This window comes from Cajanus cajan, chromosome 8 (genome assembly GCF_000230855.2).
Source record: "Cajanus cajan strain Asha chromosome 8, NIPB_CcT2T_4, whole genome shotgun sequence".
NCBI lineage: Eukaryota > Viridiplantae > Streptophyta > Magnoliopsida > Fabales > Fabaceae > Cajanus > Cajanus cajan.
Window position 1 is genome coordinate 1,147,459 of NC_138524.1, and position 25,533 is coordinate 1,172,991.

Genomic DNA, 25,533 nt, shown 5'->3' on the forward strand with positions numbered 1-25,533 from the left:
TTACAAATTTTAATTTTTTTTGTTTCAAATAATCAAAAAGTCCAATTATAAATAAGTTCATTTGAAAATTTAACAATTTGAGATTAAATAATTCTTAAAAAACCCATTTTATTTATATTAGAAGAGTTGAGACACTTCATACCTCTAATAGTTAAATACAAACAAATATTAGAAGTTACGGATAATTATTTAGAAAAAATATAATTTTTTTTTTTAAATTTAAGGGATATAATAGTTTATAAAAAGTGAAAACCAAAAAGGTAATTACTAACATATATCTCCTTTATATTTACATCTAAGAGATATAATGGTCCATTAAAAAGTAAAAATCAAAAGGACAATTACCAAAATATATACTTTTATAGATATAGATTATTTCTCAACTCAAATGTATTAATTAGAGTATTTAATATATCATATTAAATATTTTAAATTATACTAAATAAGTATTTTTTGACTTTTGAATGTATTGATTTTACATTAAATACTCTTGTGAGACCTATATACAAGGAAAAAACGTTTAAATTTTTTAGACTCAAATATAAACAAATTTTAACTTTGTTAAATTTATTTAATGACTTTTATTCAAACATATTTTAAAGCTAAAGAATTGCAATAAATATGAAAAAAAATATTTAATAAATGAAATATATATTTTATATGAAATTATGAAAATTAAAAATATATAATTATTTTTATTAATATGTATATAAAATTAAATTATTAGAATTAACTTAGTCCTAAGAGTTGAAATAAAATGTACAAATTTTAATATTGTTATTATAAATCTAATAGATAAAAAAAATTATGTAAAATATATAAGTCAACATGAAGTATTTGTTATTTTTATTTCCTCAATCAGACATTGAATACCATTTTTGTCAGATTAGAGAATTGCAATCTCACGCTAATTTCACCCGATGCATCAAATGCAGCATATATTACCTCACGCAATATCACACGTGTCAATCTCTAATTAGAGATGCCACAGTTTCACGTTGTACCTGGTAGGGGTTAATAATCCAGTGCGACGTGTACTCGTACACCTCTCGCTTAAACGGTTGTACGTTGCAGACAAGTGCACCCTCACAAAGCCCAAACTGTGTGACACAACAAGTGTATCTATAAACTCAAAAGAACGAGCTCGGACAACGCAAAATTAATTTGTAGAAAAAACGGAGAGAGGAAAAAAGGAGGAACAACAACAACGGAGAGAGAGAGAGTGGTTCTTCACACTCTCGCATTCCGCAGATCAGATCCAAACATTACGAATTCCTAGATCTATTTTCGCTCTCCATCCGCACTCAAATTTCTGATTCGCGATTTCAATTTCCTGTTTCCGGCGCAATTAGGTTTTCGGAGATCGAATGGCGTGCATCAAAGGGGTGAGTCGATCGGCGTCGGTGGCGCTGGCGCCGGACGCACCGTACCTGGCTGCCGGTACCATGGCCGGCGCCGTTGATCTGTCCTTCAGCTCGTCCGCGAATCTCGAGATATTCAAACTCGATTTCCAGTCCGACGATCCGGAACTTCCTATCGTCGCCGAGTGCCCGAGCTCCGACCGCTTCAACCGTCTCTCGTGGGGGAAGAACGGTTCTGCCTCCGAAGGCTTCGCTCTCGGCCTCGTTGCCGGTGGATTGGTCGATGGCAACATTGATATCTGGAATCCTCTCACTCTGATCCGGTAATTCGGCCTTTCTCTCATTAGCGTTGCTTTTGTTTTTGGTATTGGAAATGACATGTGTTTGCGGAGATTGAAGTTTCCTAGGGTTAGATGATTTCCTAGAAATGTGGTTAGATTGCAGAATTGGGAACTTGGCTAAATGAATGGTTTAAATGGATTGTCTGATGATTGATAAATAGTGCGTGTTTTAATGCATGGATGGGAGTAACAATTCAACATTGGTGATCAGGGGAAGGAGTACCGAAATTTTTATTGCATAATACGATTTTGATGCAAATCAAATTCAATTTCGAATTGCTGATTTCTTCTTCTTCTTCTTCTTATTATTATTATTATTATTATTATTTGGTATAGTTCAGTTATAATTTTCATATGCTTCTCAACGGTTGTTTTGATGTTTTGAGTTAGCATAGGAGTTTTGGTTAATATGAATGCATCATATAATATTGCTGCTTGGTGTACAATTTGCATTTCATTTATTACTTAATCAATGAAGAAAGTAAGAATTTTGTATGAGGAAGGAGTGAACAAGCAGGGGGTAAGGTAGCCTCCTAAAGTATCAAATAAAAAGAAACAGTAAAATGGATGCATAAGGTCGAAAGAGCTGGCCAACCCCTCTGTTAATAGATAAATAATTGCTTATTCTTTTGTCAATCCTTTCTGGTGCTTTTATTACTGCTCATTATATTTTGGAAGTGTTAGTATTGTGCTGCTTTATGTTACTGGTCCTTCTCCTTCCCAATGAGTTGGTGTAGTGGTCTCTTTCTGCAAGAAAATTGTGGAAGAATAGGAGATGATGGTTTCATAATAATTATATAAATTACAATGATTGGGTCCCGAGGTTTGAATTCTTCAAATATTATCATGTAAATTCAATGTCACGCATGCTTTCCACAATATGAAGACAAATTTGCCTTTCAAATTTTCTAATTTCAGCAATTATAGATGAATGGCCTTGTCTGTCAATGCAAGTAAATAATGATCTTATATTGGCAATCATTTGTGTCTGAGCTATGCTAACTCAAAATCATGTTCTCTTCAAATTATAGCACTATAGAGTAGTCTTCATGAAAATGGAGAAAGGCATTAATTTCTGTTGGACTATATAATGATGCAATATTGATAAAAATTTAGTAATTCTGAATATTTTGGTTCATTGCTTAATTGGTTCAATTTATGATATATGTTTCATATACAATTTTTTTTGTTGCTTATTCAACGAGTTTATTTATCTTCATAACTTTCCTCAGCTCGGAGTCAAATGAAAGTTCTCTTGTTGGACACCTTGTACGGCATAAAGGACCAGTAAGTCCTCCTTTGCTTTTACAAGCCAACCTGTTGAGTTTTAATTGTTCTTTGTTTTAGACCATATGTATTGTTCACTTATATTTAAAATCCCATCTCGGATATTTTCATGTTTCAGGTTCGTGGTCTTGAATTTAATGTCATTGCACCAAATCTTCTTGCATCTGGGGCTGAGGATGGTGAAATTTGCATATGGGATTTGGCCAATCCTTCAGAGCCTACACATTTTCCACCACTAAAGGTCAGAGATTTTTCCCTTAAGAGTGTGCATGTTGAATACCTCTGCCCCTGCTTTGATGGATTAATGTGTTTTAATCTTCAAATATATGTTTCTATAATTTAATAAATTTTACACATTTAGTGTATATGATAATGGTGCAGAGTACTGGCTCTGCTTCCCAGGGAGAAATTTCATTCTTATCTTGGAACAGTAAAGTCCAACACATATTAGCTTCTACCTCATACAATGGGACCACTGGTGAGGAAGGAATTTAATGTATCTTTTATATTCTGTTCTCAATGTTGTATTTCTGCTGGAATACTATATATATTCTTGTGTTTATTTTTTCAGTGGTCTGGGACCTAAAGAAGCAAAAGCCAGTGATAAGGTAACTTGGTTGCTCATCTTTTGCCTTTTTTTTTTTGAAGAAGTTTGATATTCTATTACCAAAAAAAGTTGTAACCTTTTTTATCATTTGTGAACTGGCAGCTTTGCAGATTCAGTTAGAAGGCGGTGCTCAGTTTTGCAGTGGAATCCTGATGTTGCCACTCAACTTGTTGTTGCTTCAGATGAAGATGGCTCTCCTTCTTTGAGGGTATAGTATGGTTACTGCAGATGATTTGCTTATTTATTTCAAGGGTTGTGTGTATTGATCTTATATGAGCATGCTTATGCAGCTTTGGGATATGAGGAATATAATTTCACCAATAAAGGAGTTTGTGGGACACACTAGAGGTAATGGCACCTGTTAGTTTGTTTATAATTCTTGTGGTATTCTGTCTGTCTACTTGTCATTATCAATACTACCTTCCCTTTTTGTTGTACTTTTTTCTTTATTCCTGCACACCAATCTTTTATTTAATTAAAAACCAAAAACATGTGGGAAGCAAGTGAGCTAGTAATGTTAGCTGTGTGAAACAGGTCAGGGTGGATAATTAAAATTTTGACAATTGTAGATTATCATGTTCACTTATTTATGTAAAATGTGTTGATTACTTGATTATACATGAAGAGGTGGGGAGGGTGATAGAGATAGTATTAGGAAGCTTGGATATGACAGGAGACATGGATACAGATTACAGCATGACTGTGACATAGGGGCATGGTAAATTTTATAAACTTTGGGGCATAGCATAGCTTAGTTATGGTAAATATATACAACTAGTGTTAGTATAAAAGCACAAAAGTTAAAGTATAAGAGAATCAATATTTAAATTTTTCACAACTGGTTAAAATACTATCATTTATTTAATTATTGTCGTATTTCCACTTGTATTTGTGTATAAATAAAATTTCAGATAAATCAAAATGGAAAAGTTCCAAAATTTAAGGAGTATCCTTAGTATTCTTGAAGTGTCTAGCCCTGCTACATGATAGGCATGAATATGATGCCTATTTGGAAGTGTCCCTGCTTCCTAGGATATTGGGATTTTTCTACCTTATGTCTTTTTCTATTGCTTGTTTGGAAACACTGCAAAAACAAATGTTTCACCGAATACATTTGAAATGGTATCCAATCAAGTACTTTGTCTATTAGATTTTCTTCTTTTATGTAGTAGACGATATACAGCCCATGTTGCCAAATGTATATATTTTTGTTCTGACAATTGAGCTGATGTTAGGTTCTGATTTATCATTTAGTCTGTCTAAGTCTGAATCTGAATTTTATACTTGCAGTTTATTGTGAAGCTACATTCTCTTTCACTGTTTTTTAGTTTATCTGATTTGCTTATGTTGCCTGAATTTCTATATTAGGTGTAATTGCAATGTCGTGGTGTCCCAATGATAGCTCTTATATGCTTACCTGTGGCAAAGATAGCCGAACTATATGCTGGGACATGATTTCTGGAGAGGTGGTGTTTGGCCTTCTTTATCTTTCTCATTTTCTGTTTGACGAGTTACGAAAGTGCTTGATTGTGTTGACCTTTACATTTATATGACTTTTGTTCAATGCTGGGACATGATTTCTGCGTACAGATTGCCTATGAATTGCCAGCTGGGACCAACTGGAATTTTGATGTGCATTGGTATCCTAAGATACCTGGAGTAATATCAGCATCTTCCTTTGATGGAAAAATTGGCATATATAATATTAAGGTACATATATTTTTGGTGGTTTATTTTAGATTTGGTGAGTTTTTACCTGATTTTGTTTAGCAAGTTTGTGTTAGTCTGTTGTTATATTGAAGGATTTCATTGAGAGTTATTAACTTGGAGTGATATGATAAACTGACATGGATAATGAAATACTGGATAAGTGATGCTTAAATTTTATTCACAATATTTTTTATTGGTCATAATTCAATAGATCGTAGTTATTGTGGCATGTGATGAACTAGTGTCTTACAATTTGTATAAGGAAAATATTTTTCAAATACAAATTTTGAAGTAGCCATTTTCTAATTGTTGATTTTCCTGTACATTTCTGTTTTCAGTTTAACTCACTGTAGTCAATTCTTATCTGTCTTTTTGCTTTCTGTTCTCCATCTCATTCTTTATCACTTCAATCATGTTATAACTCATAATTTTTTTTTGAAGTTATGTACATGATACTTATAGCCAATTATTAAATTGAATTGTTTAAATTTTTTGTTTTGTTTGTTTCCTTTCCCTTAAGTTTGCAACCTTATTTTTTTTACTAAATCTCCCTTTAAGCAGGTGAGCATTTTTCTATGATCAACTTTTGTCATTGAATTAAACTTTCAATTCTACCGAGCCTGGTGTTTCTCAAAACCTGTTAGTTTTTGCATATATACTTGGCTTATTAATAACATTTTGCATGCATTAGGATTTCTTATATATATATATTTTTTCTTTTTTCTTCATAATTTAGGATTAGGACTAATTTGCATTCCAGATTCTCTTGTAGATCTCTTTATTGGCTATATTATTTGTGGTAATATTTGTAATTGTCTGCAGGGTTGCCGTCAATCTGAAGAAAATGATTTTGGTGCAGGTGATACATTTTTTTGACTTCTATGGAACAAACTACTAGCTTTTATAATTTCTCATATATCACCTATATGTGTGTGTGTTGAGGAGGATTAGACAATGCTTTCTGTTCTTTAAAACACCTTTGGATCAGAGCTTTTTTGGCATCTCTCAACTGGATGTTCTTTCTGTGCAGCACCACTGAGGGCACCAAAATGGTATAAACGTCCTGCTGGTGTGTCTTTTGGCTTTGGAGGCAAACTTGTGTCCTATAATCCCAAGGCATCTGCTGCAGGTTCTCCATCTGGTGCTTCAGAGGTAAGATTTTAGTGCTTTTTGTATGGTAAATTTCTTGAAGCTTTTAGTTGAATTCATTCCACTCGTGGTTTTCCAGGTTTATGTGCATAACTTGGTCACCGAACATGGTCTAGTCAGTCGTTCATCTGAATTTGAAACTGCAATACAAAATGGGGAAAGGTCTTTATTGAGGGTCTTATGTGATAAAAAATCTCAGGAATCAGAGTGAGTTCTATTCATGAAGTGCAACATTGTTTCATGATTTTTTTATTTTTATTTTTTTTTGTATGCCTAACTTGTGAGTTTTGCGCAGTGCTGATCACTTTTTAATGTTGTGATAGATCTGAGGAGGAAAGAGAAACATGGGGCTTTTTGAAGGTTATGTTTGAAGATGATGGGACTGCACGGACAAAACTCCTCTCACATCTTGGCTTCAATGTGCCTAGTGAAGCAAAAGACACAGTTAATGATGATCTTTCCCAAGAAGTAAATGCTCTCGGACTTGAGGACACAACTGTTGACAATGTAGGACATGTGGCTACTAATGAAACCACTTTCTCTACTGATAATGGGGAGGATTTCTTTAATAATCTTCCCAGTCCTAAAGCTGATACCCCATTATCTACTTCTGCTGGCAACTTTGTTATTGCGGAAAATGCCAATGGTTCAGAGAATGTCCAAGATGATGTGGAAGCAGAGGAGAGCGGTGACCCTTCATTTGATGACAGTGTTCAGCATGCTTTAGTTGTTGGGGACTACAAGGGGGCGGTTATGCAATGCATTTCTGCAAATAAATGGGCTGATGCATTAGTTATTGCTCATGTTGGTAATGCTTCCTTGTGGGAAAGTACACGGAATCAATACCTCAAGATGATCCGATCACCGTACTTGAAGGTAGCTGATAATATCATCATATAAACTATCAATTTCATGTCTAACAAGTTCTATGCAATACCTACTTGATATTTATGTTTTACAAGTCTATTTCATTTGTTGGTCATTTCCATTTTCAGATTGTATCAGCAATGGTGAGCAATGATCTCTTGAGCCTGGTGAACACTAGGCCCCTGAAATTTTGGAAAGAAACTCTTGCTCTTCTTTGCAGTGTAAGTCTCTTTGGTCTTTGCTTCTTGTCTAATTTTGTTTGTGTTAGATTTTGAATTGCTGACATTATTCAACTATTCCTATCATTCTTAAGTTGATCATAAAAGAAATGCGGAGTTACCTAAGGAAGATTTATGCATCTCAGACTTGCTCTTCTTATTGTACCTTGGGTTTCTTTAATAATTTATTTGTTTTTGTTAACATACTGCCATCTCTATAATTACTGCTTCTTGAAAGCCTACACTTTTTGACTACATTGTCTTCATATTGTTGCTACTATTGGTCACGTTATGATTGGATCAAGTTTTGAGATCAAAATTTCTCTTAATAGTACAAAATACAAATTAGAAACTCAATATTAGCCATAAATTTTCATGATTGAGTTATTTTAACTACACTCATTATTTTTTTTTATTATCACATATTAACAGTTTGCTCAGAGAGATGAATGGACTATGCTTTGTGACACACTTGCTTCAAAGCTCATGGGGGCAGGCAATACATTAGCTGCAACTCTTTGCTATATATGTGCTGGAAATATTGATAAAACTGTTGAAATTTGGTCAAGGAGCCTGTCAAATGAGCATGAGGGAAAATCTTATGTTGACCTTCTTCAGGTAAGATTGATGCTCTTGTTGTATCTTGTAATTATGTTATAAAATTCCCACCTACTGATATTGCAACCGGAAATTTGTCAAAATTATATTTTGTTAGGATTTAATGGAAAAGACTATTGTTCTTGCCTTGGCAACTGGGCAGAAGCGGTTTAGTGCCTCTCTGTGCAAGCTTGTTGAGAAATATGCTGAAATTTTAGCAAGTCAAGGGCTGTTGACTACAGCGATGGAGTATTTAAAGCTGTTGGGTTCTGAAGAACTGTCGCCTGAACTTACAATTTTAAAGGATCGAATTGCACTTTCTACAGAACCTGGTAAAAAATTTCTTGGACTTGAAGGGATGCTGATTATTTGCAAGTGACACTTTGCATGACAATTTTTCTTGATGAATACTTAAACTACTAGCATTTTTATTTTTTTTAGTATAATATTATTATATTTATAATTATGTATCAAATTAACTTGGTATATATTTTATGGTTAGTAGAGTATGGTGTAATTTTATACTCAATCATAGTTCCTCCGTGTTTTTGTGGATGAAAGGGGGGGGGGGGGTATTGCAAACAACCGAAAGATGAATTGTTTGATTAAAAAATATTTCCTGTTTTAGGAAAACTCAACCAGTCAAATGGTTACTTATCAGCCACTCTTTGAATATTGTTAATGAATAATGGTGTGTTAAATTTTTCCTAAATTGAATTAGTTTTACCAAGAGTTCCTTTTTTGGAAAATTTCATATTTTACAATATTCTATTTAAAAGCAGGTCACTGTAAATCACGTAAGGAATATAGAGCTGCAGTTCAATCAAGTTAATCTTCATTAATTGAGGAACACCATAATTATTCTTATTAAGGATTCCTCGTTGGAGAGACCTATGTTCACAGTTATTCGTAGTTAATTGATTAATTATTATCTTGCCACAAATTCAGCTTTTAGTGTTTCCCCTTTTTGTTTACTATTGAAGCTTTCCATACACCTGTATTTGCTTCACTTTTGTTTCCTTTCAAATGGTTATTGTTTGCAGAGAAAGACTTCAAAACTACTGCTTTTGAAACTTCTCAATCACATAGTGGGTCCTTTTATGGTGCTGATCATTCCAATTATAATAGAAATTATTATCAGGTAGTTATTTAACTTTGTTTTTGAGCACTTTCTTTTTTGGTGAAAAGCATACCGGCTTTCTACAATTTTGAAATTATTCCAAATAATGTTTGTTGTTCAGGAGTCAGTACCCACTCAAGTGCAGCATGGTGTTTCTGGAATTCAGTATCCTGATAGCTATCAACAGCCATTTGATCCTAGATATGGAAGTGGCTATGTGGCTCCTACTCCACCTCAGCAACCTCAACAGCCTAATTTGTTTGTTCCACCACAGACTAATCAGGTTGCACAAGCTCCCCAGGTATGTTATCATATCATGTCAAATCTTATAAAAGTGTAGTAATAGTTCTAGTGTGTTTGTGCATAATGTTTATGGAATTATAGCTCAGCAATAACTTGAGTGTTTTTTTCCCCAAAATATAAGCGGAGTCTATAATTTTTCAGGGGGAAGTAATTGTTCTCTTTAAAGCTCCTTTTAGAGGCTACAAAAGAATTAGTTATTTATTTTTTTAAAGTTTAACCAAACATGCACTAGTGTTGGAATTGACTCGAGCAGTGGCAGCTATTTCTTTGTTTAAAATTTAAGCCTCTGCTAATCCACAGGTAGATAATATCAGGGTATGGAATGTTTTTATTTTATTATTGTTAGCAGGCACAATGAGGGGAAACTCATGCAGGGTCACTCTTGTATAATCTTCAATTTGTTTAGTGGGTTTCTTCCCCTTCCTTGTATAAGATTTTGTCATTCCGAGCAAAATTCAAGCTGTTGGTTATTTACACTTTTCCTCCTATTGCTTTCTTAAATCGAATTGTTTCTTTCTTGTAGCAGAATTTCTCAAATACTGCTGTTGCGCCACCTCCTTTGAGAACTTTTGATCCTCAAACTCCTCCTGTGCTTAGAAATGTGGAGCGATATCAGCAGCCCACATTGGGTTCTCAATTATATAATGTCAGTAAACCCTTTTAATTTCAAATTTGATATTCTTAAATATGAGGCTACTTGTTGATTAAACCATGACTTTCTATATTTCAGACAACCACCAATCCACCTTACCAGCCTACACCCCCTGCTTCATCTCAAGTGGGCTTAGGTCATGGCCAGAACTTGTCACAAGTTGTGGCACCTACTCCAAATCCAATGGGATTCATGCCAGTCTCCGGTTCTGGTGGTGTCCAAAGACCTGGGGTGGGATCAATACAACCTCCAAGCCCCCCTCAAGTGCAACCTGTGCAACCAGCTGCAGCACCACCAGCTCCACCTCCTACTTTGCAGACTGCTGATACTTCAAAAGTACCTGGTAATTTTATTTACATGTTTTTTGTTTCTGGGGATTTTAGATTGGCTAAGAATCCTGAATTTGGTTGACTCCATTTTTATTTTACATATGGGTCATAAGACATCTGAAAATATACATTTAACGTAACATATTTGTTGCGATATTTGCTTGCTTTGACTATGCCAGGGCATCAAAAGCCTATTGTCACAACATTGACAAGGCTTTTCAACGAGACATCAGAAGCCCTCGGTGGCTCCCGTGCAAACCCAGCTAAGAGGCGGGAGATAGAAGACAACTCAAAGAGACTTGGTGGGTTGTTTTCCAAGTTGAATAGTGGAGACATCTCAAAAAATGCTTCTGATAAGCTCCTTCAGCTTTGTCAGGCATTAGACAATGGTGATTTCGGTACTGCCCTACAAATTCAGGTAAACCAATTGCAAATGCGAAATTTGGTTTTTACCTGTGTAAATAACTCCCATCAAATTTACATTGTAGCTGTTTTACTCGTCTTGCAGGTTCTTCTTACTACTACTGAGTGGGATGAATGCCAGTCCTGGTTAGGTTCACTCAAGCGGATGATCAAGACAAGGCAGAGCGTGAGACTAAGTTAAAAAGTTACAGATTTCTTTTTGCTGATTTTGGAAAATTTTCATGTGATTAGCATCTTGCAGTAGTGATTGCTGGTCCTCTCATCCATGTACACAGACTACTGCCATCTCTAGATTTCAGGTGCAGGGTTTTGATTCTATGTGCTTCTACAATTTCTTGCTGTGTCTGCAGCTTTCACATCGACTGTTATTAAAAGCTGTTACTGAAGGTAGTTGAAATGGTCAGAAAATTTAGCAGATTGTTTTTCAACCAATATTTGTAATATGGAGAACAGTGTTTTGTCTGTTTGTTTGCCCTAAAATTTCCAGATGGTTTTTTCCTCACACCCCTCTGGTACCATGGTGACGCTCCAAGCTGTTCTAATGTCAGTTATAGATTGATGTTTCCCTTTCTTTTATTTTCTTTTTAAAGAATATTGTATCACACTAGCCATATAAGTTTTGATTTGATCGTCAAACAGGTGAATAATGTAGCATCATGTTTATTTAATCATCCACCATTTAATTTATCATGTTTGTGATTTAGAATCACTGGTTTCTCCTGGCTGTCCCCTGTCCAGGTCCATGGTGCTTGGGACCTAGAGTCATTTCTCTGGCCGTGAAATATATGATTAATTGATCCAAAAGCCCCGAGTCATGGTATATGATTAATCATTTGGCGCTAATTTGATCCGAAAGCCCCAAGTCATAATATGATTTGCAAAATTCTGGGTTGTCGACTATGAATTTTATTAGTTTCCGATCTAAATCGAGAGTTCTAACGTCCGATCCTCGAATTATCATTTTGGGAAGATTTGTGTCTGACATTCTTTTATTATTCATTCAAGTTGCAAAAAATTGTCTAGGAGGAGGCTAAAGCGGCTTGAGTTTAGAATGAAATGCAATTTCAGTCTTATTACTCGGTTTCATATTCAAAAAGATTATAATCTATTTGGGAAATATTAATATTTTGAATAAGATTATTAAAAATGTAGGTATGCATTTTTTATTTGGTTTGAATTGTCTTGTGATTTTGATTTATTAAATTTGAAGTGTATATATCAAAACTGTTTTACTTGGTTGAAATTTATTTTATATTGGTTTTACTTGATATTCTATATTGGAAAATGACTGTCTTTTAAAAAATATTTTGTATATGATATTCAAAGTTGTTTAGTGGATGAAAGTCAAATATTTTACTTGAAATTGTTTAGTATCATAAGAATGCAGTGTTTAATTGATATATTAATAGTTTGTCAATTTGTAAAAGTGTATTGGAATATTTCACAAGAGTATCTTTCGTGAAGTGTTTTTTCACTGACATTTAATAAATGTTTTGTAATCTACAATGAAATATTTTACTTGAAGTTTATTTTAGTCAATCAAACTAAGTTATGAGCTAATAAAAATAATTTATAAATTTCCTCGAATATTCGTCTCCCCAACATTCACCAGCGATGTCAAATGTGTTGATCTTACACTTATTTTTCTCGGAAATATGCTGATAAATAATTATGACTATAGGAGGCCCAGAATACAAAAACTGGAATGGAAATGTCACTCCAAGAAGTGCATCATGGTTGATGGGAGGAGTCAATTCAACATAGTCAAAGCCCATGTGCGACAATCTCCAAAATATTATTTGAAACCTTTTCAGAAAGTATGTTTCTTTTCATTTTAATTGAGTAAATCACCATTTTATTTCTTGTATTTGGAAGGGTTGTCATATTAGTTCGTGAAATAAAAAATATCAAATACAAGTACAAACTAATAATTATTATTTCAAAATTCAAAAAACATAAAATAATATTGATATAAATTTAAAGATAAAATACTAATAAATAATAAAAGTTATCGACTTATTACTATTTGACATTTTCTTATTTTAATGGTTTAACATAACAGTGTTTACTACTTTCGTATATCAAAATGACTAATACTACGTATATGTCTTTTAATTATTCCTCTTTTTCTTCCATGATATTTGTCCAATGAGTCAGACATTATCGCAAATATCAAGACTGCTGCAAGGATTTTGATTGGAAGCTCTTATAAAAGTGGTTCAATTTACCTAAAGATGTCATTTGGGTACAGACACAAAAGAACTGACTCTTGATGGAAATGTTGGAGCCCTTTTGACTTTTTCTTTGGCCTTTGCAGAACCAAGCTTCCATTCCATCATGACCCTTTTTCCCTTCCGGAAAAAAAAAAAGTGATTTATTAATTTCAAGTGTACAGTTTTTTCAAAAGGCAAAATGCGATGATATAAAAACAAGCTCAATTAGACCCCAGCTCAAACAAACACAAATATCCTTTATTATGGTTTTAGAAATATATTACATTAAAAATAATAAGGCTTCTTAAGTCAACTATTCATTATAATTAGTTATTCAAGACAACTACAGCACATGAAAGTCTAGCTTCAAATATTCTGAGGGGAGAGAGTAAGCTTATGAGCTGTAAAGCCTTAATCTAAGGAAAGGAATATAGATTTTCTTACCTTTAGCTAACAGTTAAACGGTAAAAGACACTCAGATTGTTCATGTTTCTTGGATTATGAAACAACACTTTAGATAGCCTCTTCCTATTTGTCTTCACAGTACTAAAAACGATTTTGGCTGCACCAATGCCTCTCACCGAGTGAGGATAACTTGGCGTCTGTGTAGTCATTTTCTATAGTGACAGCAATTCAATTCCGGAATATAAAATTAATTTTCCTTTTGGTTCTAATGATCTTGACCTGTCACACAGAACAACTTAAGTTTAAAGGTAAACCTCAGAATTCTGATAAGGGCAATTTTACCACATAAAAAGAAAATTGACTATATAACTTCCACCTTAAACGTGATTTTTTACACGTGAATACAAACACGCTTTATGTATTTAAATTCCATCTATGAAAGGGGTTTCTTCTTTGTATAGACCTGGACTTGGTCTGATCCTCTTAAGCCAATCCAATATGGCCATTGCAGCAGGTTAAATTTTAGACTAGACCAAAAAAAATTCCAAATTCAAATGGATTTGTTGTTTGTATTGTTTTTATCGTGAAACTGATGTTCAAACCACTTAAGGTGGCAAAGTTTAATTGATTTACTCGTAGATATTTTATGCACAATAATTTTATTTGTGTACTATGCTACGTATTGTTTGCACCATTTCAGTGTTTTGTCGCGTATACTGTTTTTTCGGGGTTTTTTGTAGATGAAAATCAGAAAATATCGGGTAAATTGTGCTTTGTTAAACTAGGTCAATTTTAACCTCCCTATGGTGAAAATAATCAATGTATTAATTAAAATAATACCTATCATATTTTTTTTCAAATTCATAATCCCTACATGCAAGTAAAGAGACTTGATATATAGAACCGCAGTGTTCTTCCCTTGTGCACCATATTCATGAGTCTTCGATGCAAAAGTGCCACTAATGACGAGGAAGAAAAAATGGCCCAACACAGTTAAAAAGAGGAAATGTGGTACAAGTTCGACTCAGAAAGTAGAATTTTGATCAGTCAAAATGATTTTTTAATGGTTATCTACATAATTGAGGCAGGAAAATGTTTTTTACCTATCAATAGTGATAAATGTTGATTTAATGCACATTTAATTTAGTTTATATGTGCAAATATACAAATAATGTGTAGAAACGGTCGTTAGAAAAAGTGTCCAGCCCCTACCCTACATATATTGGCATACCAAAAACATTTCAGGAAAAGGGGATGTGGATAGTCTGAATCACTTGAATGCCATCATGGAAAGGAAGAAAGAAGCAAAAGCATGCTAATTAAAATAATAGCCCCATTTACTCATTGTTTCATTAGCCTAGAAAAAATGAAAATATCTTAAACACTATTATCCATTTGTTCTGTCATGACCAATGACTGTTGGCCAAAAGGATAAGGATAGCAAGAGGCAAATACATGTGTCCTAGGCTAATTGGATATTTGAGAGAACTAGAGAAAGGAAAATAGAATTTCTCTATCTCTGGTTTAGACCAGTTATGACAATGTTTTTTTAAAAGTTTCTTGTGTATGCTCCAATAATTAAAAGTATTAATAACTTTTTGTAATTTCAATTTCACTAGCATTTTATCCCTTCAAATGCATGGATTAAACAATTTTTTTTATATATAATTAATTAATTATATAAATTCAAAACAAAAGTGGAAAAAGTGGAAAATGTGAAAGTCTAGCTCTTCAAAAGTAAATATTTTAAAATTATAACTTAGGAGTAGATTTGACCAAAATAATATCCTTTTATGGCAACCATATTATTTAAATAAATTTAATTAAAAGACACTACTAAAAAGACTAAGCTTTAAAAAATTTTAAAACACATAATTACAAATTCTCGACATAGAATATAAATATTAATTTAATCTTTAAAATAAGGAGAATAAAGTTAAACACTTTAAAAAAATATCTTTATGAAATATTTAAGTGAGAATACTTGTTTATATGAAAATAATTATTGATTAAAATAAAAAAATTTGATTAAAAATTTATAAATAATATTACTATTTATCATTATTATTGTAATTATTCCTATTATTTTTGTTAATATTATTATCATTACATTTGTTATTACCACCATTGTCAATATAAATGGTGGTAGGAATAATATTGATGACAATTATAATTTATAATTTTTTAATTTAAATCATTTTTTAATGCAAGGTTGTTCTTATGTAAACATTTAAGTTGTACTTATATTTTTTTAATCTTTAATTTTTTACATTTCAAATTTTATCTCAACAAAATAAGCTTACAATATTCTATATTAATTTTTAAAACTGGGTTGATTTTTTTTTAACTACTCACAAGTCGATATGAACAACTATGGGATGATTGAATTTCTTATCATAGAAAGATAAAATTTTGTTTTTTTTATAAATAAAATACATAATTTTGTTGGGTATTGGACTCCTTTTCTATGTGGAGAAAAGACCCAAAAATTGAGAAGTCTAAATTTTGTCTCACTTAAAAACCAAGTGGAGAGGGGGTCTCTCAAGGAATAAGAGAGTAGAAAATTTTGTTCTCATACATAGAGTAGTTTCAGTAAAATTGTGATCTTCACTTTGTTTACGTTGGGTTGGGCTAGAAATTTGGCAGCAAGTTCTTAACACGGTGATCTTCGTTTTGATTGTTGGAATCGTGGATTGGAGGTCTGTGATTGGAGAAATCAATTTCGTACAGTTGCTTTAATTTTAGGTTTCTTCTTTATTCTTTAGTTGAAAGACTTTGTTGCTTTAATATATTAGTTGATTGTAAATATTTATTTATGCATTTGATTAGACTCTCTTGTACTCTTATTTGATTATATTGAAACTTGATAGATTGACTTGTGCCCGTAAATTTTTACTTTTCACATTGAGAGAATTTTCTCACATTAAAAATATCTATGTCTATTTGTGATTATTTTCTGTCATTTATTTATTTTGTTGCTCTTCATTAATTTTTGCATGTTGAGAAATTATTTCTGCCGCATACTTTGATACTTTTGATTATTGTGTTGGTGTTTCTCCTATATAATTTTATTCATATTTTAAATATAATTTTGTCATTAAAAAGTGTAGATAGCATATTCAAGTATAATAAAAAAAATAGCATGAATTAAAATTAAAAAACTTTATCAGTATAATTAGTAATAAAGTACTAAAAATGTAAACATGAAATAGAAGTTATTAGTTTGAATCTCAATTCTCAAGTAATCGGAATTTAAGTATAAATCTGATACTCAAATGAATGAAGATTGAATTTTATTGATTTGGTTAACCGATAAAAAAAAAAAAATTGAACTAATAAGCGTCTTTATTTTATTATTATTATTATTATTTTTCTAATAATAAACTCATTTATGACTATATTACTTCATTTATTATTATTACACCAGAGAAGTCCATTTAAAAGTTAAGTTTTCTTTAATAGGATCAAGAATTCCCCAAAAGAAAATTATTAGTGTAAGGAAAGATTTAGCTCTCAACTGTGTTAAAGCCTTTCTTCTTATGTGGCAGGATTTTCATGTGCTTCAAATCTCTCTCTCTTTTAGTTTTTATTTTCTTTTCTGCGAGAAACTTCCCTTTATGTTAGAAGTTTGACTTACAATTCCTCGTTCAATCTTTTTACTTCTCTTGATATTTACCAGCAAATGTAGAGAGGGATTACTATTCGACTTGAACAACTGAAATTAATACAACTATAAATTCTTTTATAAATTTCAACTTTTTCATGTGATTAGAAGCCATATTTCTGCTTTTTTGATTTACTCCCTTTGGAAATTGTAATAGTGAATTAGATTCTAACTTTAATAAGAAAATTTATCTTTGATTGGGGTCAAGGATGTAACTCCCTATATCCCACCCTTAACATGTGTGTAGGTTAGAATTTTATTCTAACTCTCTTATAATTATTTAAAATATAATTATTATAATGTTAAATCATTTTAAATTGCACTAAAATGATATTTTCGTTAGACTAATTCCGTTTTAGGCCTTTTGTTGTTTTATTGGGTCTCAATGCCTTAATGAATGGTACATCTTACATGCTTACTTATTTTAAAGAAATAATTTAATGAAAGTTTTAGAAGTAATAGCTGGATATTGAGTGACTATTAAGATTCATGATGAAAGGTTGTGTGTTGGCAATTGCAATGATTAATATAAACCAAAAGAGAAGAATGCTTAGAAAAACAAAATGGAGGAAGGGATTTGTATAAAGGGGTGGATTATTTAATCTGAGAAGAATCAAAACGTGGGTTACTACCAACACATGCAATGCAACGCAGTGTTTATTCATCTTATGTCCAAAACCCTACACGCCAAACACAAGGATTTTACAAATTCATGAAATATAATAATATTAGGGAACATGACTTCATTTGATTTGATTTTATTCCAACCACCAACAGCAAACTTTGATAAACATAGAAAACAAAAAAAGTAGGCCATAAAATTAAATTCGCAAAGATTCATAACATAAAAATGCATTACATATTCACAATCTTGTGAGATTACGTTGTCAGTCCATATATTGCATAAGAAAGAGAAAATTCCGATTCTTGTCGAAAAAAGAGGTTTTTGTAATTTACTATTTTCAGTAGTTTACATTTTACAAGAACTTTTGAAAATTTCATCTTTGTGTCTTCACCAAATGCTGCTGATCAAGTTTTATTCCCTCCGTCCTTCACTAGTCTTATTTAATTCCTTTTTTCGGCTAAAAATAAATTATTTTTTTCTTGCAATAATTTACCACTAAATACAAAATTAAACAAATTTACATAAATAATATGAGATAAATACCACAGCCATAAATATGTATAAAAATAAATGAAATATGAATATAAGGGGGGTGTATTGGTTTAGGATTTCGTAGGATTTTAAAAGACTTTTTTTGAGTAAAAAAATCCATTGGTATTCAATCAGGATTTTATGTCACTTAAAAACAATCCAGTGGTATTCAATCTGGATTTTTAGGATTTTTTAAAGAGTCCATTAAAATCCACTGGTATTCATTTGAGATTTTTTACAACTTAAAAACAATCAATTGGTATTCAAAAATTTAAGGATTTTAAAGGATTGTTGTGTGAGAGGGATTTTGAAAGACTTTCTAGTGTTATCTATAAATACCAGATTCATAAAACAATCTCATCCAAACCCATCGGATTTTGAAGGATTGTTTGAAATGATTTTTCAAGTATTTTAAGAATTTTCAAGTGAGTTTTTCATCTTTTTTTTCTATGCTCCTGTCTTCTCCATTTTTTCTCTACTAATAATACTACACTATTGTTCATTGCTCATATATAATACTATTCTCATACCATTCTCCTATTTTGTGAAACTCTAATATGTAAATGATAGTGTCATTGACTTGTTTTATTTTTCTGTTCGTTCTCTTTAATTGACTTACTTTATTTTATTCTATGTAGTTGAATTTGTTCCTTTATATAACACAAAAAAATACTTGAAATTTTAACTTTTAAGTGATAATTTTTTTTATGACACACGTTAAGAAAAGAAAAAGGTGAAAGATGAAATTGATATCATAATCTCAACAATATATATATATATATATATATATATATATATATAAAAGATGAATTTGTTAGGGTTTTTGTGAGTAGAATGAGATAAAAATGGATCTTAGTAGGGGGAAGAACCCTCTTAGCATAAAAATTGCGAATTCTCTATTTCCCTTGAATTTGTTACTCTTATCCCTCCTCCTTTTATGACTCAACAATTATTTTATTTTTTTTACTATGAATTTTTCTTTTTTCTTTTTATATTATGAAATTAAGATTTTTTATATTTTAAAAAAGAAAATTAACATAAGACATTGCAATATCTAATTTTTTAGGATTTAGGATTTATGTCTTCATTAACTTATTTTTTAAAAAAGAAAATATTGTTAAAATATTTGTTAGAATAATTTATATTTATAAATATCGTTAAAAATTATCATATATATATATATATATATATATTCTCTATATCTAAATACTTCTGTTTATATAAAAAAAATTATATATCTAAATATTTTTTCAGTATCGAATATACTAATTTTTTTATATAAAAAATTATCTTATGTTTCTATATTTTCGTTTTTACATTTTTTTTATAATAACTGAGGTATTTGATCCATTTGGATAGCAAAAATATATTCGATCTTGTATGATGGTGTGCTTCTAAAAATAATAATATAATTTTATTGATTTTGTCTATTGTCCGTAATTATTTATATAACTATTTTTTAACATATATTGTTTTAGTAATTCAAATGGGAGATTCACAAGGAAATAATAAAGAAAAATGAAAAGAGAAAGAAAACTATGAAGCTTGGATTAAGGATGATTCCGATGAATTGTTACAATTGATAGTGGATGCTATAAAAAGAGGATAGAATAGTATAGAGAATTATTATTATTATTTATCTAGACATTATTTTTTTATTTATTATTTTTATCTTTGACTCTTTTTAAATTTGAATGTATAATTTTTTTTAAATCTTATCAAATGTCAAAACTCCACAAAATCCCACAGAATCCATTAAAATCCTAATTTAAAAGTCTTGCAGAATCCATTAAAATCCTGATTTTAAGTCTTGTAGAATCTTGCAAAATCTTAAAAGTCATGAAAATCCTGCAAAGTCTTTTAAAATCCGCAGGATTTTTTTTAACTAAAAAAGTCCTTTAAAATCCTAATCCAATACACCCCCCTAACTCTCTCTGATCTTTTTTATAAAATTCAATTACCTACTTCACAGATTAAAAAAGTTTATAATTTAGTTGGTAGTATTACTCATATACTAACGAGATTCCTACTCTTTCAAACAACTTATTTAACTAAGAGAAATAACTTGAATTAAGGATATTTATTATTAAAAAATAATGAAAGAAACATTTAAAATTAATTCATATGAAAAGGACCAAACAACACTTTTAATTTATGTCTTATAAAAAAAATCAAACAGAACAACCATGAAAAGTAACTTAGTAACATTGCAATATACGATCTTATTTTATTACATGTTAGACTGAAAAAATATTGTCTTGTTTTGATTGTCATATTATATATCAATAAATGTTATTAATTTTTTTTATTATTATGCCTTCAACTATTTCCTTTGGTAGTTTTACTTTCATGTTTCAACTATTTATTAGTGTAAAAAAAAATATAAATGAAAAATCTAATTAAAAATGCATAATAATTTTTTAAAAACCTTAGTTGTTAATTGTCAAACAAATTATTTAACAAACTGGGATGCAAGGAAAATGTGATTGTAAAAAAGCTTCGTTAGTTGCACAAATTGCATGGCTCGTTCACACAAATGACAAACTGTACATTACATAGTAAGATTTTTTTTTTCTTCTTTTCAATAATTTTATTTATGCAAGGTCTGTAATATTTTCTTTTGGTGTATTAATTCAGTCTTACCAAATTTCAAATAGTTAATAGCGTCTCTGAAGTGACTTGTTCAAGTTGTGTGGCAAAAGCATAATTTTGTTGGTGTATAAAGAATTGCACGTGAAATAGGAACACAGTAACAAAATTACAAGAATTGTACTGCTATGCATAGAAACCGGAAACTTCAGCATTTAAAATATTCCCACTTTCTTCTGTCTCTATTACATTACAGTATTACCTAAGCAGTTCCAATTTTCTCATTATGCAAATTCTTCAAACAGTGATTACTACATGACGAATCCAAACTTTGCTATCGGCTTTGTGGGGCCCATTTGACACCACCACTCATGGAAGTGGAGACCTTAATCCTTTGTCATTTTCTCTTTGTTTTCTCTAAAATTATCATCCTATGCCAAACTAGCATATTAATCTACGCCACAATTTTCTGCAACCAAACTTGGGCCAAGGCTAATGATATTTGCTTGATTAGAAAAATATAATGCTACTTTAATGCCAATGGGAGGATGCAAAGTCTAAGGCAAATTTGACTACTCAACAAGAAATCTCTTTCTTGCGAATATAGATTAAAACGCACTAGGTAAGTTCTCAAATGAATAAAGGATTCCCACTCCTTGTTCAAACATAGATGAGATAAAAATGCATAAAAAACATAAATGAGATAGAGACTGCTAAAAGATCTTGGTCATCCCATGAAAGGATGAAGAAGGAATCAAAGAATGATAAGGTAATAAATAGAACAGCAACAATAATTCAAAATCTTACTTGAAATAAGGCTAGAAGTTGACAGATCAAAAAACCAAAAGCTGGTAACAGAATTGCCAAAAAGGACCACCACAGCAGAGCTGGCATTGAAAATTTATTTGAGCTACATACAAACAGGCAATGGTGGAGTTTTTACAATTTTTCTGCAGCGGCTTCATCAATCAGACTTTTTTTTTTTTGCATTTATTTTTGAGGGGGGAGAAACAAAACCTTTGGCAAAGCTTTTGAACAGAGTTAAGGGGACATCAGTAATGTGCCCTTCAATCCAAAAACCTACTAAATTAATGAAGAGATCATTCTAACAAGTAACAACAAATCTACACAAGGCTAGGCATCATCACATCACTCCAATCAAATGTTTTAGCAATTAATTAATTAACTAGATAACCTCAGGTGCCATTGAACTCAAGTCCTGTTTCGAAGCCTCACTCTCAGCACCTACAACAACATTCTGGCCTTTACTCAAGCCAAAAGCATCTTTCTCACTCCCACAAGGCCGGTACAAATTCCTATTCCTCCCTCTAATGGAATATCTTCCACTGCCAAACCTGGAGCTAGAAACTTGTTCAGCCGATTTAGAACTATGCAGCACTCCATCAGCATCTCTCAGAAACTCAGGCTCCTCAGTAGTAGCCATCAAGTCCATCAAGTTGCTACTAAACCCCAAATCAGAATAGACCCTCCTAGAATACCTCATTGCAGACTTGGAGAAATCAAAGTTCCCTCCCTCCAAACCAAATTGAGCAGTCCTTGGCGCTTCAACAGGGCGCCCTACAGTCTCAACCATCATGCAAGGGTTGTTAATGTTGAAGCCATTCCAAGAATGAAGAGGCAGCAACTTACACAAGCCACAAAGCCAAATGACAACATCACTCATGGAGGGTCTCCTCTCCCTACAAGACCTGACACACTTGGCAGCAATGACAGCCAGTTGCTTCCTGACGAGCGGATCCTTAGGGGGTGCTATCCTGGGGTCATACACACCCAACAATTTCCCTTTTTTGATAAGAGGAATGGCCCAATCCACAATGGAAGGAGGGGAATAAGTGATATCAATGGCCTTCCTTCCACTTATAATCTCCAAAAGCAAAATCCCAAAACTGAAAACATCAGTCTTGGTGCTCAAATTATCAGGAGTGACATAACAAGGGTCAAGGTAACCCATGGTGCCAGCAGGGGGAGTGGACCTGAGTTTGTAATCATCAACATGGCCTCTAAGGGCCAAACCAAAGTCACCTAACCTAGCATTGTAGCTCCGGTCGATTAAAACATTAGCGGATTTAATGTCACGGTGGATCACAGGGGGCGTTGAGGAGTGAAGAATGTCGATGGCTTTAGCAGTTTGAAGAGCCAGACGAATCCTTCTACCCCAATTGGGAGGCCTTGGAGAGGAATGAAGAACGTCGTAAAGGGTGCCATTGCTCATGAACTCCACCACCAAAAGCCTGTCTTTAGAATCGTTGCTGGTGAAACCGACCAAATTCACCAACCTCGGACTCTGGATTTTGGACAAGATGTCGATCTCGTTGTCCACCTCGTTCGTCATCTGGTGGGGCCGCGAGGGGCGCTTCACCGCCACCGGACGCCCCCGGACCACCGCCTTGTACACGTACCCGTGGCTGCCTTTGCCCAGGAGCTTGCGCTCGGAGAACCCATTCGTCGCCGCTTCAAGGTCGCTGTACTCAAACTCTTGGATCTTTATGTTCTTCTCTTTCTCTTTCTCCTTCACCGAATTCGAGGTTGAGACTGCGGATTCGGCTCTGCACGAGAGGTACAGGTACCCCATTGATTCAAGTTTCTGCCTTTTTGGATTGCGTTAATGAATGAATCGAGGGGTGCTCGCTCGAGGATGGCGATTAACATAAATAAAAGATTACGAGATGGGATGCATCGGATAAAAATGTCTTCTTTCTCAGTGTTGCAAGCAAGTAACTTTTTTTCTTCTTCTTTTTTTTCTTCTTAATGTGATGGGATTGCAAAAATGTGGAACCGTTTCATCCTTTATTAAAATTAAATGGGGGTGATGTCTTGGAGGCTGTGTATCTTTCTCTCTCTGGAAAGTAGTATTGTTGTAAGAGAAAAAGGGTAAGTGGGGACCCGCTTCTTGGAACAATCTTACGCTCATTTTTATAATTTCTTAATCACCTTTTTTATTTCATCTTTTTTGATACATGTATGAAAATATGAAATGTAGTACAAAATTAACGTAGAGGTCACGTTTCTGTTCTTGAAAACACAGCGAATGCAACTAAGATGATTTTGGTGTTTATGTGGAGTTAATGGGGTGATATGAATTAAGGAGATTCACGGATTGGGTTGGTTTCAATTAATTTCTGAAACCAACTTCATCTTCATCTCCACTTTTTAATACCCATGCATTCATATCTTTCTTTGGGTTGGGAGGGGGGGACGGGAGATATATTAATTGATCAGAATTAAACATGCTAATTATAGGATTATGTTTATTAAAAAGAAATTAATCTCCCACAAAATAACATATTACAGTTCAAAGTTTTGCTAAGAACATTTAGTTACGATTTTCAACTATATTTCATGTATGATTGCCTTAACTTCTTAAAAAAATACGTGAAAGAAAATTTCTTTTTATACATATTAAAGTTAAATCATATCACGTTTGTACTATTATTGGTATTTAGTATGTGTAATACATGATTAATGATTATCTTTAAATAATAAATTAATTTTTATTTATACTATTAGAGGATATTAAATTGTTGAAATTAAAAAAAAAACTTTTTAATAATTAATTTTAATCTTAATCATCTACATACATTGTATGAACTAAATTTAAACTCTCAAACACACAATGTCTTGATTTTAAAACCATTTGTATAGTAAATCCATCATTTTCATGAATTACGTTACTCTTATTTTAAACATTTGCGTACAATTCATAATTTTCTAGATGTTAGAATTTTCAATACAAATTTTCGCAATTGAGACTTAGTATTTCAACTGTTACTGATGTTTTTAATTCCCTGTAAAATAAATTAGTGTTAAATGGAAGAAAAAAAATTGAATTTTGTATTTTAATAACATAAAAAAATAATAATTAATTTTCATGTGTAAAAGGTTATCATAAAAGATTTCGAATTATTTATTTAAAATTAAGACTATCCTTCCTATGAAAATGAAATTTATGCATTTCAAATTATGAGGTAGATTTTATATTCTTCAAATGAGAATGAAGACTAATAGAAATGGCGGGTGAGGTTCATTGACCACCAACTTTGTCAAATTTTCAAAGTTTATAATGTTTTAGTTTGAAAAGTTTTTACTGATAAAAAATATATACATATATTGAAATATAAGGTTATTGGTTAATATGGACCCCTACATAGTAATTAAGCAGATGTTGGTATGTTGTGTAGTGTGTACATGAAACCAAACCAAACCAAACCAACCCAATTAGTTAGTGGGCACCGCACCTTAGAAGCCCAACTCGCAAAATGTGGGCACTGCACTTACCATACTCGAAAGCCACTCCATAACTTCCCTAATGCTATGCCTATGTCGAACTACCACGTGTCCACTTTACACAGCACAAATCTTACAAAACTTTATTAATATGCACAAGATAGAGTTGTTATTTTAAGTGATGAAACTCTCTTTTTAGTTATATATTTCAAACTCAAACTATATAATTCAATATTATTGGTTAAATTAGAACAACTCAAATAATTCCATCGACTTCTCGTCATTACTTCATTTTTG

At 32.1% G+C, this 25,533-nt stretch overlaps 2 protein-coding genes across 3 annotated transcripts; one reads left to right on the top strand and one right to left on the bottom strand.

The window, feature by feature from the left end:
* Window positions 1–1,101: 1,101 nt before the first annotated feature.
* Window positions 1,102–11,651, top strand: LOC109798372 (transducin family protein / WD-40 repeat family protein). 2 transcript variants are annotated; one of them, XM_020358606.3, is made up of 22 exons: window positions 1,102–1,684; window positions 2,935–2,989; window positions 3,108–3,230; window positions 3,371–3,467; window positions 3,561–3,597; window positions 3,699–3,804; window positions 3,887–3,944; window positions 4,965–5,062; window positions 5,187–5,306; window positions 6,129–6,165; window positions 6,337–6,458; window positions 6,535–6,662; window positions 6,779–7,331; window positions 7,451–7,543; window positions 7,973–8,158; window positions 8,256–8,469; window positions 9,181–9,278; window positions 9,379–9,558; window positions 10,084–10,206; window positions 10,291–10,555; window positions 10,721–10,959; window positions 11,050–11,651. In XM_020358606.3, exons 1-22 carry the CDS (start codon window positions 1,368–1,370, stop codon window positions 11,143–11,145), a joined length of 3,345 nt encoding a protein of 1,114 aa, XP_020214195.1. In that variant the 5' UTR covers window positions 1,102–1,367; the 3' UTR covers window positions 11,146–11,651. The 2 variants fall into 2 exon arrangements, with proteins under 2 accessions (XP_020214195.1, XP_020214196.1); XM_020358607.3 differs by having other exon boundaries at window positions 1,103–1,684; window positions 10,087–10,206.
* Window positions 11,652–21,851: 10,200 nt separating this feature from the next.
* On the bottom strand, window positions 21,852–24,157 carry LOC109798717 (Protein kinase superfamily protein). The gene has a single exon (XM_020359086.3). It carries the CDS (start codon window positions 23,582–23,584, stop codon window positions 22,178–22,180), a length of 1,407 nt encoding a protein of 468 aa, XP_020214675.1. The 5' UTR covers window positions 23,585–24,157; the 3' UTR covers window positions 21,852–22,177.
* Window positions 24,158–25,533: the final 1,376 nt, after the last annotated feature.

Excerpts from the sequence above, each read along its gene's own strand:
- LOC109798372 (XM_020358606.3), top strand. The coding sequence starts at position 1,368 with ATGGCGTGCATCAAAGGGGTGAGTCGATCGGCGTCGGTGGCGCTGGCG. Across the intron at positions 7,544-7,972 it reads CTCTTGCTCTTCTTTGCAGT|TTTGCTCAGAGAGATGAATG; the intron begins GTAAGTCTCTTT and ends ACATATTAACAG. Across the intron at positions 8,470-9,180 it reads TGCACTTTCTACAGAACCTG|AGAAAGACTTCAAAACTACT; the intron begins GTAAAAAATTTC and ends TATTGTTTGCAG.
- LOC109798717 (XM_020359086.3), bottom strand. The coding sequence starts at position 23,584 with ATGGGGTACCTGTACCTCTCGTGCAGAGCCGAATCCGCAGTCTCAACC.